The sequence below is a fragment of the Candoia aspera genome, chromosome 1, assembly GCF_035149785.1.
Source record: "Candoia aspera isolate rCanAsp1 chromosome 1, rCanAsp1.hap2, whole genome shotgun sequence".
NCBI lineage: Eukaryota > Metazoa > Chordata > Lepidosauria > Squamata > Boidae > Candoia > Candoia aspera.
Genome location: NC_086153.1, coordinates 313,771,566 through 313,787,633, shown reverse-complemented (window position 1 = coordinate 313,787,633; position 16,068 = coordinate 313,771,566). Strand labels below are relative to the sequence as shown.

At 38.0% G+C, this 16,068-nt stretch overlaps 1 protein-coding gene across 1 annotated transcript in view; it reads right to left on the bottom strand.

The window, feature by feature from the left end:
* Positions 1 to 666: 666 nt before the first annotated feature.
* LBHD2 (LBH domain containing 2) overlaps positions 667 to 16,068 on the bottom strand; it is a 41,946-nt gene continuing 26,544 nt past the window's right edge. Inside the window, exons 2-5 of the mRNA XM_063290367.1 lie at positions 10,589 to 10,694; positions 8,186 to 8,292; positions 2,995 to 3,190; positions 667 to 2,335 (exon numbers count right to left, since the gene is read on the bottom strand). Coding sequence (XP_063146437.1) covers positions 2,268 to 2,335; positions 2,995 to 3,190; positions 8,186 to 8,292; positions 10,589 to 10,601 — 384 coding nt within the window. The 5' untranslated portion in view covers positions 10,602 to 10,694 and the 3' untranslated portion in view covers positions 667 to 2,267. The remainder of the gene's footprint in view (positions 2,336 to 2,994; positions 3,191 to 8,185; positions 8,293 to 10,588; positions 10,695 to 16,068) is intronic.

Below are 16,068 nucleotides of genomic sequence, written 5' to 3'. Positions count from 1 at the left end.
CTCTGATAGAAGGTTCCCCACCAGGGATTCCAGACCTAAAGAAAAAGACTGTAGAGCATCCACTTTGCATGTCTCCTTGGGTAAGGCTGAAAAGAGTCCTGCTGCTGATCAAGATAGGCCGTTCTGGGTCGAGTAATGCCATTTCTCATATTCATATCTGGGACTAGGTGTGCCTGAACTTTACAGTCCTCTTCAGGCACAAATAGGTTTGTAAGTAGCAAAAAATCCTTAAATCAGGAAAGATTAGCACAAACACTGAAAAGCTGTTCTTTTTTAAAATTGTTTTGAGCAATAGAAGCATCTCTCTATCAGATGTGTTTCTAGTTCTGCAAAAGTTAAGATGGCTGCCATAACTATGCAGTCAAAAGCCTGCCTCTTTTTTATGTGTGTCACAGCCAGTGAGACTTCAATATGGCTGCCATCTTGACATTTTTTGACCCCCTCCTTGCAGACATCCCTGTAGTTCTTGTATGGAGAATATTTTTCTCCAGCTCAGGATTTCAGGTTTTTCCTAATGTTAAGCATGGCACACGGATAACTGCTGTTTTGCTGGTTCCAGTGAATAAGAAATCTTGTTTGAAGTACAGCACAAATAGAGTTTGGGGAATTGTTAGTACTTTCTATGCCCACACAGACTGCAGTCTCTTAATCTAAGAATGATAGATATAAATAAAGCATGGGCCCCATATTAAGAAAATACATTTCTCAAAATTGAATACTTCTACAAATCACCTTAGCTAGTGTGCTAAGTTAAGGTTAATGGTCCTAATAATAATGATTATTTATATATGCCATGAATGAAAATTTATCACCCCTACCCATCCCAATATTGTTTTTATAGGCTGAGTTCAACGTATGGTTACTATCATATACACATAAAATGTACCTTAGTGTCTAATAGAGACACTGGAGAGTGTTATTTCAATAGAATTACTTATAGAAAGAAAACATTCTTTGTGCTAAAATAGTGAAGGAAACTCATCCTAAGGCATTAAAATACAAGAATCAAGTCCAAGTAGAGTCTATCTCAAAATAAATACCATATAAATATCTCTTGGCTTTATCACACCAGTTTAACAGTCATGACTTCTACCCAGTTCTGGAGACTGTATTTTGGTGACAGCATTGAAGTTTAAGCATTGGAAATCACTGTAGGGGCAGGGAATAACTGCTGTATCAGCCTGAGCCTAGAGATCCCTCCCAGAGCAAAAGCCTGCAATAGATTAAATGGTCCAAATAAAGCAAGTGGCCTGAATGGCATCATTAATTACACAAAAGATGCATCTTATCTCTGTCCTGGCCAATTTCTGTCTAGTCTTTGATCCAAAACTATATGTAAACATTTAGCAGGGTCTATATACAAATACATAGGAAATGTCCTAAAACAGCAACAACATAAGCAGTGGTCTCTTTTTCCCTTTTTGAAACAGGCCCAGTTAAACCAGGGTAGCATTTGGGTCACAAATTATTTGCACAAAGGATAGCAAAGGCTGCTGAAGTTACACAAATCTGACTCAGTTCACAAACAATAATGAATAGCTATTTCCATCCAAAATGTACATCAGTAAAGAATTCCTTAAATGTTAACTCATTTTCTTTCAAATGCATTGATTTAATAAAAGGCTGGTTCACTTGAATTTGCACAGAAAAAGAGATATGGCAAAGGGATAAGTAAAGGTCTCTGCTGTGCACCACTAAAAGGCAGTCCTAAATTCTCCATTAGTCCAGATTCAAAAGTTAAACTTGCATTTCTATACAAAAAAGGTACAAAGTTAGAAGGTAACATTATATTACATCTATTATCCATAATATCACAGTGCTAGTTTTAAATGGCTAAAACAAAAGAGGTTTAATTGATTTAATATATTCTATAGCAAACAAACCCTGTGTCTTGGTACCAATACCACATAGCTTTTTTATATTTAAGAGGCAATTTCACTTACAAGTGCTAATTGCAATTAATTTTGTTTTTGTTTAGTATGTGTGATTTTGTTTATATTTTTCCTCTGTGGCATTCATAAAAGGAACCAGGAAGAACTACCTAATGTGCTCCATTTTTCCTGAAAGGAAATTGAAATGATATGAATCCCAGCCTGAAAAGAAGCAGTTCTACAGCCCCTAAATTTCTTGCCATGTACTAACCTAATAATAGAACTAAAATTAAAACCTTCTACGGTTTTAAAATAGAGCATGTTGACAAGCCTTCGGAATGTGCCAGCTTTCCAACTGAGGTCCCACCAAAGCTTCAATTTGTTGAATGAAGTTCCTTAGTCATCCTCAGTTGTGCTTTCACTGGATTTTGTACTATCTCCCATATCTTGATGTGGTGAAGCACCTGGAGAGAAACAATTGCCTCTCTGTTAATTTTCCTATGTCCATATTACATGCTTTACTCAAAACTCACAGGCTACTTCTCCCTTTTCCACCTTAGACACCTCATCAAGGAACTAAAAATGTTCACTTCCATTTGCTGGTTATCCAAACATGAGAAATTATGATTAACCTGTCTATGGTTTGTTAAGCAAACTGGTGAGGAATGGGTGAGGAATAATATATTAAGTTACTTTATTTCAAAAATATACTTCATGATACAATGCACTATGAATAATTGTAAATGGAAGCTGAAGCTTCTGAAGCCTTTATGGTCAAGCTGGAGGAGGAAATGGTTCATGATCTCAGGGGAGGCTAAGGTTGTCCTTATCATGGTGCTCTGTCAAAAGAACAGGGAGCCTGGTGGCCAAATGCTTGGCCTACAACTCATGTAATCCCTTGTATTAACTTTGCTGGCTGGTCTAGTGGGATTTGAAGACCAGGTCTCCCTACGCTTGATATATTAGGACACCCCAACAGAGTCTTAGCAAAGGAATAAAAATACACCAGTTTATCATTTTCTCATCATGGATAGAGCACACAATGGTGAGCTGGTATAGGCAGCCTCACACTGTTTTCAACATAGCATGTCTCCCCATTAAAAGTTAATTAAAATGTTCATACTTCCAAGATCCATCTGGTGCTGCTGAGCACAGGCCCTCTGAGCAGCAAGAGCCTTCTTGTCTTCTATTGATTTCAGATCATCTGGTGGCCAACGAAGCTCTCCACTTTCAACATCCCCCATCTCAGATGGCTCTACCACAATGGATGGTAATCTTTTTGATAGTTTTGGATATTTTTCATGGGCATCCGGAAAAGCCTATGATGACAGTAAAGTATTTAATTCCCTTCAATCATCAGGATGATCAAGATGTTGTGACATGTATTAAAAAAAACCCTATAGACACAAATGGATGTCTACCATTTCAATTTTTTAAAATAGCATTAAAGATTATAAAAAGAAAAAAGTTATCAAACCTCATAGCAACAATTAGTAATCTTGCTGCACAAAACTTTCATAAACCAGGAAAGCTGGTATAAGCTAAACTAAGGTTCTAGAGGCAATGGATGTCTCCATATTAAAAACTTGTAATTTTATTATTGGTGGTATGCTGTTGTCTATCAATTCTCCATTGGTAATAATGGGGGATGGCTAGCCCTCCATAATCTGCTCTGGGCCTCTTATAAACATGTATTTTCTATTTTATGTATCAGAAGACAGAAAGGAATGGCTGCTGAAAGAATGCTTACCATGCAGTTTATCTCATTTTGTCTACAAACTTCATGTTAAACTGGTTGTCTTAATTACTCTGAACTTTAGAACTAATTCAAGACAACCAATTTTTTGATGGTGAATTCAAGTAAAAGGTTGTTTTCTGAATTCAGATGTCAAATCAAGGAACTCTTCTTTCTCCCTTTCACCCAGGGAAGAACATGTTGGAATATTTGAAACTGACAGAATGGGAGGGTAGACAGACGGACAGATTTCTTGCTACCATCCTAAAAAAATAGGAACTTTGGCCCTCTATGCCCATTGTATCCTGCTGTGGCCTATTAGCTAAAATAGTTGCCAGTCTGATACAGTTCCATGCAGGCAACAGAAAGAAGAAATAGTGTAGCATTTGTGCTGGCAAACCAAGACCTTAAACTCCAACCGATTGTGCTTTATTGGCATTGCTATAAACGTATCTCGGTACAGCAATGGACTATGGTAATTTACAGTGACATACTGCTATTTATGTTCTATCATTTTTATGGGTAATATCTGTGCAGTACAAATACCCAGTATTTAATCATCCTGCATGAATGCAGTTGACAGCCTCAGCTCAAAGCAGTGACTATTCTTATGAGACCAATGAGAGGAATTATACTGCAAAAAGCAAAGAGCATGGTTACTTTAAAACAGGATGATTTTTTAATGCAAGGTTCATCAGATCAATCTCCACCTAAACCGTTCCAGATTTGGTCTCAGTTTCTTTATATGGACGACTTCAAAGGCTACATGCCAGGTAGAGAAAGTAATGGAACCAATTACCGGTCAGAACAGACTCCACAAATACTTTATAGTAGAGGATAGAAACATAGCTTCTAGGTATGCATGGCTTTCAGTTAATTTCAAAAGCCCTAAGGAAATGATTAGCTGATATCCCTAGTAAGGGCAAGTTGTCCATTCACTAGCACAGATGGAGGTTTTTAAATATATTTTTAAAAAATATTTAAAATTGTTTTACTTAAAAATAAAATAAATGCTACCCATATAGTGGATTACGAGGCCTTTTGTTTCAACATTGGGATAGTCAACCTTTGGCCCTCCAGATGTTGCTGAACTATATCAGCAGTCCAGCTCAGCTCAACCCAACTCAGCTAACACTGAGTAGTGGTAGGAATTATATTACACAGGTAGTAAAGAGGTGTATATGAACCCTTGAAGCAACTATACAAAGAAGAGCAAGTGACAAAACAAGTAGCACAACTTTACAATGCAGACTCTGCCCCTTGAATTGCAACACTGCCTACAAGCACCTAAGAAGTGAGTTGGCATTTTGACATAAGGACAGAGGTTTCATCATTTGGGGGTATCATCATGACCACCTGTGATTGTCTCTATCTGGAGACATGCTGCTGGTCAGTGTCACCCTAAGACCAATTCAGTTCATAGTGGTATAAAATCGACTAATTCTAAGCTAGTAGATGCCAACAAGTGCAGATTTTTGAGGATGCATGCATTTATCAGAATTCAATTTAATTTATTCAGTTTAGGCAAAATTAACTCAGTAAATAGTATAAGCAGGACCAATGACATTTCAGATTATCACAAAGGCATCAGGAAATCGATCCCTAGGCATGGGGTCTTCAAATTGTTCAGACCACTGAACATCTCTGCCTACTTTTGTTTCTGTTTCTTGCTGTCATCCTCATTTGTCAAAGCCTGTCAATCTGGAGAGTGCACACTGATCCACCAGAGACAGAGGGTGCCTCATTTACGGCATTTGAAAAATCATCAAGCACATTTTTGGATTCATGCCAGTGTAAATATGTGGAGTCTGTCTAACCACCTGTTTCAAAGCAATGACTGAAATTCTCAATCACACAGCTATAAAATAAGGATGGGTCTGGACTTTAGAAAACAGAATATACCACATCATAAAAGGCATTATTTTTAATAGGAATGCATGCAAAATATGTATATTGAGGAAGAATGAACAGAAAAAAATGCATTTTACATATGAAATATAGTACTTCCAAAAAGGTATGTAGTGGGAAACCCTTAGACAAAAATATGTATATTAGGAAAAATGTACAGGGAAATAGGTATGGATTTTCACGGACTTTTTTTTTTTCTTGGCCAAATTACCAACTAATGGAGAAAATAATTTAGGATGGGGAAAATGAGAAATTGAATGAAACCGAATTATGCAGGTTACCCTGTTATGTTTTAAGAGTTGCATGAGACCTCCACACCCTCATGTTCTTAATGAGAATAGTTGTAAAGATAATACATCTGTCTATATACATGTCACATTGTTGGAAGTATTAGATATTTGGTAAATATTTAGATTTACTGGTAATTGTTGAGTTTTTAAAAGACCTTGAAGAAATGTCAGAAAATTGTAATGTAAATATCAAAGACTGTTTTCATCAAATACCATCTTCATTACTATCACTTATAGGACATTTAGCATGTAATGGGATGGTAAACGTTTGCTGTAAGCTTCCTGAGATCTCCCAGTAGGTCTCCAAAGAATTACCAGTAAATGTCAACAATACTCTGATTTCTGACATTTACTATAATAACTATGCATATTGAAAAAAAGGCAAAAAGAATTCATGCAACAAGTATGGAGACATGGAATTGTAATCAATGCTATGATCTACATTAGTAAATATAAGGTATTTCCTATCAGTAGTAATTGCCCAAGACAGATCTCCATATTTTCTAATAAAATTGCCAAGCTGAACCCCTCCCATATCCTTCTTTCAACTTATTATTTGTCCTTTACCAAATCCTTGATTAATTTCACCTTTATTATCTTACCTTATACATTGCATGTGAGTAGATAATACATCAGACTACACTAGAACTTTATTGCAAAGAAAACCCATTAAACTCAGGGAGATTATCAAATTATGGAGACTTCTAGATCATGCTTTTCTTATGCAGTCAACTTGCCCCATTCATGTAATTATGTAGGGAGGAATCCAGATGTCCTCTTTCATTTGTCAACTTTCGATATCTCCCCACATTTCCCCCATTTTTTTAAATAAAAAAAATCCTGCAAAGAGGGAAAAGCAAAATTGTTACATAAGCTATCCAGCTGGAAGTGTCCTTAATGGGTACTTTAGAACTGTAGCCTAAACTAGGCTAGACTTAGGTAACAACTACTTCTGCCGAATGCCATCCCTAAATAAATAAATAAAAATGAATGAATAAATAAATAAATATCACAAACAGCCTCTTCTCTAAAAATAAGAAAGACACCATGCAGAACACTAGCCTGAAGGACAATAATTATGGCAAAGGGCTAAGTTATTGTAAATCATTGTAAATGTGAAATCTCAAATGGATAGACAGTTGAGACAAGATATACTAATGTGTATTTTAATTATGTTTACTTCTATGTATTTTTATTATTGTTCACAATGTTATTTTGTGATTTTAGTGTATTGTAAGCTACCCTGCGAAAATCTGGTTGCATTATCTTCATCTCAACTGAACAAAAACAGGATGTCACCCCAGCAGCCTCTGGTGATTAGCTGAATTGGAAAATAACACCGTATGCTATGTTTATTATGGAGCTACCATTACCCTCATTATTATATTAATTACAGTTACACAGGGAGGATACTTATTTTTTATATGATGCAGGGGGTCTTAATTTCTTCACTCAAAACTATGTGCTGCTGGGAAATCTGTCCAGGTCTTAGAACCTTAGAATGGCCCTTGCATCTATGGGAACCTTTTTCTAAGGTTCCAAACTGCATGTAAGAGAATGGTATTTAGTTGAAAGGAGATCAATATTTCCATACTGAGTGCTACATTTAATGTAAATAAGGAAGTTCTTTAATTGTCAAAAATTGGTTTTTTGACAATTGGTGGTTCAATTTCTTGCCATTTTAAGGTTGTAAACACATGAGCGTCCTCTCCCAAATAGGGACAATCAGAACAGCCCAGTCCTACCCACATGGGTGACATAGTCCCACCCACCTTGTATCAGCACACTGTCAACTATAGTCTTTATTCTTCCCAAAAATGATGAAGTGCAGCTTACTGTAAGGTTACCCATCCCTGAGATAGATAGATAGATAGATAGATAGATAGATAGATAGATAGATAGATAGATAGAGATAGGTCATCAGAAAGGCAACCTTATATGATTTGTATCTACCACCATTTTCCAGTGGTTGACCAAAATCACTGCAGCTGTTCATGGGTTTTCACATTCCAGGTGTTATCTGTCCAACACCTTGATCTTGAATGTACTTTTTAAATCAGTCACTTGATGCACTGTAGTAAAACCTAATGGGTTTTGGTGTGCTTCTTTGATAGTGCTGTGTTTCATGAAACACTGTCAGGTTTCATTATATTCAAAAGGAATTTAGCTCCAAGCTTCACCATAATGACAGTGACAACAAAACCTAGCTCATAATCCGTCTTGCAATTCAGATTAAAACACAAAGTGGATTTCAATTTCTATATACTGCAATCCTGTGATATCTCACTCTAGTTCATTCTAGGAAGCTAAATAGTTCTGACAAACTTTGAAGGTATGACCTTGGCTGACTGTAGCCTTGTATTCAATTTGCATACACTTACCTGAGTGGAAGTGCCTCCTTCTTCCTCAGGTTGGCTCAAGGTAAATTCCTCCATCACAGGTTCACGTGTATTCATCACCTCTGTCATGCTGCAAAGATCAGAAGAGGCTATTGGAGATATAGCAGAACACTAAGCACCGTTCTTAGCACAGATGTTTCATAATAACATATTTTAATTTTCTTATTCACATAGTTCAATACCAGACAAACCACACTATGGCTTAGTGTGTTAATGAACCAGGCCACTATGCCTGTACATCTATTAATAGTATAATTCACATTATTTTTTTTCTTTTAACTGGATTCATGACCTTGCAGGAGGAAACAGAACTACCTGCACCACAGTTTTCAAGTTATATCTTTCCGTGTAAGTGGCTATTCTTCTCTCTCCCTTGCTTCAAAACAGGTCAGAAAAATTAGTGAGCCATTAAACCAAAGACAGCTCATAAACAATGGATGGTGACTCCCCATGGCTCAATACATTTTTTGTTCTTTTTCTGAGATTGCAAAAATGAGGCTCACCTAGAGGGGACACAACTGGTATAGAGGGGAAGTATTATTGCTTTAAATGAGGTACAGGTTTTTCCAAGGACAAACTTCAGAGCAGAACAAATCAGGGCCATAGCCTGCAGTGAGTTGCTGCCTGCTCCAGTCATTTGCAGTGAGACCAATCCCTAATGAAATAACTACTATAATTAGAAAGTTAACATACTCTGCCTGAGAAAATGTAGAAAATGCCATAACAGATGTTGGAATATACCACCTTTGTTGCTGTTGGAATTAGATAATTAACCCACTCCCCATCAATTGCATGTAAGGGGAATGGATTTTGTGGCACAAAGTGGCAGGGGAAATTGGATATTTGCATGAACTAAAAACCAGGTATGTGGCAAGAATCAACTGAAATGGATGAAAAGTGCACTCTGATTCCACACTGCAGTGCTTTCTCAAGGAAAAAGTAGTGAGCAAGAGCAGATAATGACATTTGCAGAAGCAGTGAAGCTTAAATATCGAAGTATCTTTTGAAAAAAATACTATGCAGAAATAAAATAACGATAAAGTTGCACAGATGCTCCTCCCTGTAGCTGAACGATATTAAATGCTTTTAGAGCATGTTGTCAGTTCCTTATAGTTAACAGTCAGTCACCAGGAGAACTAAATGAGAACTAAAACCACTCTGATGTCCTTGTTTAATATCAGCACCATTAGCATTTGAGGGGCTCTGAGTTGTGGAGCGACAAGGGAAAATAGGAAATCTAGTATAGGATGTTATGCAGATCATTATAATTTGGCATACATCAAATAGTTTCTTCCTCAAGAAGGGCTTTGGTGTGAGGAGACTTTTGATTGATGGTCCATCTCCCAAAGTCTGAGCCATAGGCCTGCCCTGTCATCAAGCCACAGATTTGGCTGTGAACTGTAGACAGTCCTTAGAAATGTCTGTTGTGACTTTGGCTGTTCTGGCCCATTTACTGATGTCCTCCCTCCCAGCACTTCTGGGAGAAGATCCCACTACCATTACCATGAGGCTCTGATGGTGAAGGAAGACACTGCAGCCCATACTTCCAGAGTGAACTTTCCTTTATTCGCTGCAGTCTATGAGTGCTTCTCTTCCTTTTTTTAGAACCCGTGATTTCAAAAGGTAGAGCTTCTGCCAGCTTGTTGATGCAAGGTATAACTAGCTATTCCATAGCCTCTTAACTAGAAGATATAAGTTGTATAAGCAGTCTTAAACGTTTCCTCAGGAGGATAGAGACTAGATTGCTATCAGCTTTGAGCCTTGCCTTTTACTTTCACAGAAACCACTGACCTTCTATAGTCATGCACTGAATGTTCAGCACACTTTGCCATAAAAACAGACACACCAAGTCATTGTTGCAGAACATCTATCAGCCATGGGCATCAAGTTCCCCTTCCAAATGCATGCAAACAGTGGACTGATATGAACTGGCTTGAATGTACGTTAGGTTCTCCATTCAAAAGCATCAGTCACCATGTTCATGCACAGTGAGTTCCACTGCAACTAGGACTTGCCCCAAGAACCTAACCTGCTGAATTACCTTTTGTACAGTAATACGTAATGGCTTGTTCAACTCAGATGCCAGCAATATCTGGGACTCACTTTAGGAATGGATTTAGATATTTTCATTTTTTATGAACCAAACCAAGTGTTTGCATACTGACAAAGACTGGTGCAAGTGGTACATCAATAGGCTCCTTTCTTTCCTACAAACCACATTTGCAATGCACTTAGTGTGTAAACCTAGATCTAAATCTAAGGAGCAAGCTTCTTTCATCCTCTTGACAAAAGCAGGAATTGGCAGATGAGTACATCATTAACAACTAAGCATCTGAGCTGGGGTAAATAAGGGGAAGAAAATGGCATAATGAAGATTACATTTACCTTCTAAGGACATGAATGGATTTGTCTCCTGAAAAATCTATGCTTGCTGCCAATGTTCGCTCTGGGGAGGAAGTGTTGTGCCAATTGCGTCAAACACGCAGTGCATCTGAAAAAGACAATTGGAGTGAATCAGAGGACACAGTGGAAGTGACAAAGCTAGAAGAATGGGCATGATGAACCTGAGATAAAAAGGGAGGGAGAGGAAGCAGACAGTTCCACACTGAAAATTCCACAAAATTTCAACAGAAAACTCAGGGCAAATTTGTATGCATAGTAGATGGTCCTATGCAGTTGCTGGGACTACAAAGGTCCTGACTCCAGCAGATGCTTGGCTTCCCTTCCATGACAGTGAAATCTGCCACTGTTTCTCCTCTGAGAAATGTTGCCCAAAATGGAGTAGTCAATCCACTTTGTGAAAAAAACTGACTAAAGCATGAACCTATGCAGCTTTCATTGTTATTTCAACTAAGGATCGGTAACTGTGGCTAATGTGAGACCCAGAAGGTTTACTATCTTTACCTGAAAGAAAGGCTTATCACTTTCTCAAATAATTTTTCTTTAGTGTGTGAGGGTCATCTTAGATTCACTGCAAATATGGTAAAAGGGCAGATGAGGCTCTTCTGTTTTATTTTCAGGGGAGGTGGAGAAAGTGTTCAGAGCCATCCTCCTTTTCAGTAAGTACAGTAAAAGCATATCAGGGATATGCCATGTTCATAAGAAATAAAGGAAGGCAACATCGCAATCAGTTTTGTTGAAACTGGGATTTACTGAACATATTAAGAATTCACTTTTATTACATTTTTAATCTTTATGAGTAGAACAGCTCTCCTACTTCTTGATTAGCACTTAAAGTAACACAAAACAATTCTTTCTGAAAACGCACAATGTAACAGTAAGGTAGAAAGAAGAACTTAGGAAAAATACATAAATAAACATTATCAAACAGAGGTAAGGAACTAGTATATATGGGCACTAAAGTCCCCACCTGCAAAACAGGGCACCACCTTCTAGCATGACCTTTATCAGGATGCCCAGATGCATTGTTAGAAAATAGAAAGGGAGTATGGCTGAAAATGTTTCCACCTGGCTGGAAAAAAGACAGAAGTCATCGTTGAGCTTCTGGAGGTCCCTCAAGATTTGGTTATGCTAGCAGGCCTGGGGACCCCAGGGGGTGGGTGAACGAGGGGGCTCCCTTATTTTTAACATCCCTTCAGCTTTTATTCTTTGTTTTAGCTGGTTTTTAAAATATTTTAATGTATTTATTGTTTTTAGCTCTGTATGCCACCCAGTCACTTGTTTGTGAGATGGACAGCTATATAAATCTGAAAAACAAACAAATAAATAAAAGTGAGAGAGACCAGATAGGATAGTGGGGGGTGGGGTGAGAAGATGGAAGAGATTAACAGCACCAGTTTGCCTTCTGAGAGATGGGCATTTGTAATTGGCTCAGCCCTATATGCCATCCATTTTCTCAAAGAACCTATGATTTGCTCCTCAAATTCTAATTGTCCAAACTAAGTTTACCGAACAAACTGGATAACCTACAAGACGTTATCTGAAAACTCTAAAAGTTGACACAGATATCTGCATATTCACAAATGGGATGGAAAAAATCCCTCCCTCTTTCGGATAGTATGCTAATAAAAATGAAACACTTCTCCCACAAATATTGCTGGCCTTTCTGTTTATGAAACTGTAAATTCTTTCATACCTTCTTGTCTCTCCTAATAGACCCTGCCCCAATCTGACTTGAGTTTGTCCTTCTGCACAAGATCACAATTTCCCTTGCTTTTCTGCCCAACTCGCAGTCTAGAATAGAAAGCAAAGTGATTGCCTCTTTCTTACACTGGGTTTTTTTAGACATGATTGAAGAGTTTCACAACCCACTGCAAACTTGGAAATAAAAGCTGTATTTTATTTTGGCAATAAAGCACCAACACCCTTCCCCCTATATTTTTCTCTCAAGGTTAGGGCATGGCAAGAGTTTGTGTGGGGGTGCAGAGATCTTCTCTATGGTTGTTCATATTTATGATCCTCCTAACTACCAAGGGGGAGGGGGAAGCTGAGGATCGCATGACAATCAGGGTTCAGCGAAATATTAATATTCAGATGAAACCAGAACTTTTTCATTGGGACTTACAGATAGCCAATTAGAACAGACCTATGGAAGACTGATTTTGTATATGGCAACTGCAGCAAGTTTATTATATGCATCTTTTCCAAAGATGGAAAAATTCAGAAATACCCATAATGGAAGAGTGGATTGTAAAGATTACGAAACTGTAAAGAAGATTGAAAATTGCTTCTTTATATATCTTTTCTTTTTTTCTATTTATATCTCTTTCTATACTCTCTTTATTTTCTCACTTCACACTATTTCTTTTTTCTTTTTCTTTGCTCCAATGGATGTGTTTGTGGTGGGGGACCTGAAGGAAGTTGAAGGAAAAATGATAGATAGATTTTGATTAAACACCATGCCCATCAGACCACTTCTGCCCTCCAGGTTATCACTGCTACTATGTTGCTTATAAATAGCCATCAATCAAATCGTGTGTACCTCAATAAACTGAAAAATCCCAGCTGAACATTTTTCTAGAACAGTTACAGAATAGCTATATATATATATAAATGTATATATACATATATATTTATATATATCCCTATTACACTGGAATGTCTGTACTGGTAAAAGGACTTGAAAATTTATGAAAGGCAGTAAACATAAGGGTCCAGCACATATTTGTCTATCCTCCCCTACCCCAAGGAATCTTTAACAAAAATATTTTATGCCAGCCACAGTCATTTCCCCAGACATGAAAAAGGTGTCTTCACTGAAATGAATAGCAGCAGTATGCAAGCTGTGTGCCCTACAGTAACTTGGATCATAGCTGAAGAGATTTAACAAACCTTCTTGTTTAGGAACTCTTTCAGCCAGAATATACGTATAATAGTAGATTAATTAGGCAATGATTTCATTCAAAAATAACAATTAGAAAAAAATGCCCCTTATCTTTCAACACTCATTTCTGAGAAGATCCTGAATCATTACAATTAAAGAGAATATGCTGGTAGCGCTGGGGCCATTCTAATGTCCCGCAATTACCTCATTTCCAAGCCAACTCTGTTTTCCTCCTTAAGCACATAACTATCCTGTTCCAGAATTCAGCTGAAAGCTCTAGGCAGTTTTATCCTTTCTTTCTTCCTGCTCTGTCCACTTTGCTTATATTTATGGTGAAAATAGGAAGAGATGTAATGTCCAAATAATAATGAACGATAGAATGTGTAGCTTAAAAAGAGTAACAAATCTCTTTGTTCTTTAAATCACTGTTCACGGTACCAACATCCATTAAAATGCTTGAACCAGGCTACTCTTACATTGTTCTTGAAGCAAAAGATTAGCCATTGCAAAAACAACGACTGTAATATAAAGCAATCTGTCCACATAAGACTCCAGAGGATTTAATGTATGGATTTTAAGGTAACCAGCCTTGGACTGCAAGAAGATCAAACCAGTCCATCCTCCAGGAAATAAAGCCAGACTGCTCACTTGAGGGAATGATATTAAAGGCAAAACTGAAATACTTTGGCCACATAATGAGAAGACAGGACACCCTGGAGAAGATGCTGATGCTGGGGAGAGTGGAAGGCAAAGGGAAGAGGTGCCGACCAAGGGCAAGGTGGATGGATGATATTCTAGAGGTGACGGACTCATCCCTGGGGGAGCTGGGGGTGTTGACGACCGACAGGAAGCTCTGGCGTGGGCTGGTCCATGAAGTCACGAAGAGTCGGAAGTGACTAAACGAATAAACAACAACCTTCCTTCCTTTCCCCCACACCACCCTCCCTAACAGCCCAGTATTATACAGATCCATAACGAAAAATAACATTATTTTGGTTTCGCTGAGATAAAACATTTTAAATATAGGAAGCTCTCTTAATCAACACAAGATCTATTAACTCAAGACTGTTTGCTTGGATTTGTCTCTCAAATAGATGCCTACTTATCTAGAGCAAATGTATAATCTAGCATTTTATCCAGATACTGTGATGTCTAGCTCACATAAGTGACATAGTTCTCCTGCCAACATGTCATCCTGTTCTATTTTGTTTTTTAATTTGTATGTTCAATTTTCTCAAGCTATATTTAGGTTGGTCTTTCTCTCTCTGTTGCATTATGTATACTTCAGACTGGGGTCTTCTTACTTACCAATGAAAATGCTAATTGGAATTACAGAATCCATTTGCAACATTTCCCCCTTGACTGAACCATTAATTCCTAAGCCAACAGCTTGGATTCTAAATTAACTAGAACATTTTGAAGACTTTCCATAATCACTCAAACCAATTTTCCAGATACCCTGCAATAAAATATTTGCACACTGGAGCAGTACAAAACTCTAAGCAAAAGTATGGAGCTGTCCTGGAGTCTAAAGTCTTACAGCCATAACCAACCATTCATCTATCTCCTGCATTTTATAGTTCCCATATAATCATACCACTTGCATATGAATTCTTGTTTTGCCATGTGAACAGAAGAAAATCCTTCTGGATACAAGTATAATCCACCTAAGTCAACTAGATTCTACCACAAGCAGAACAAAAAGGCCGTATCATTCTGTTGTTTCCCCCACCAGTTAATTTTCAGTGCCGTAGTGCTACTGTAACCAAAAAGCCATCATAATCTCTATGAACATGATACCATCATATCATGTGGCATTGCATTTCATTTGTTTATTACATGCTATGCAACAATGAAGTCATTCCTGCTATCAGGATAGGAAGGTACATTCCAGAAAAACTTTAACAGTAGATTCTGCTAACTGTATATAGGTAAAGGTAGGTAAAGGTTTCCCTTGACATTAAGTCCAGTCGTGTCCGACTCTAGGGGGCAGTGCTCATCTCCGTTTCAAGCCATAGAGCCTGTGCTTGTCCGTAGACCCTTCCGTGGTCATGTGGCCGGCATGACTAAATGGAACGCCGTTACCTGCCCGCCGAAGCGGTACCTATTGATCTACTCACATTTGCATGTTTTCGAACTGCTAGGTTGGCAGGAGCTAGGACTAGCAACGGGAGCTCACCCCATCACGCGGATTTGAACTGCCAACCTTCTGATCAGCAAGCTCAGCACCTCAGCGGTTTAATCCGCAGCGCCACCACGTCCCTGCACAACTGTATATAGTGGCTTTTTAATGGAGAATAAAATATATGATTTCCTCCAGCAATACCCTGCTTGCCACAAGTTAGTCACTAGCAATATCACTTGAAGTGCTGTTCTCAATTCCAGGAACATCTGATCCTTCAGTATCTGTGAGAAATACACTGCTAGTCTGACTCACAGCTTAGGTGCTTCAAGCTAATAATTCCTCTCTATATAATGTGGATATAGCTTGGCATAATATCCTAGCAAATGCTTTATTGAAAGGGAAGGTGACTTGTAGCATATCCTATTGAGAGGCTGTAACCTTGGAGCAATAACTGAA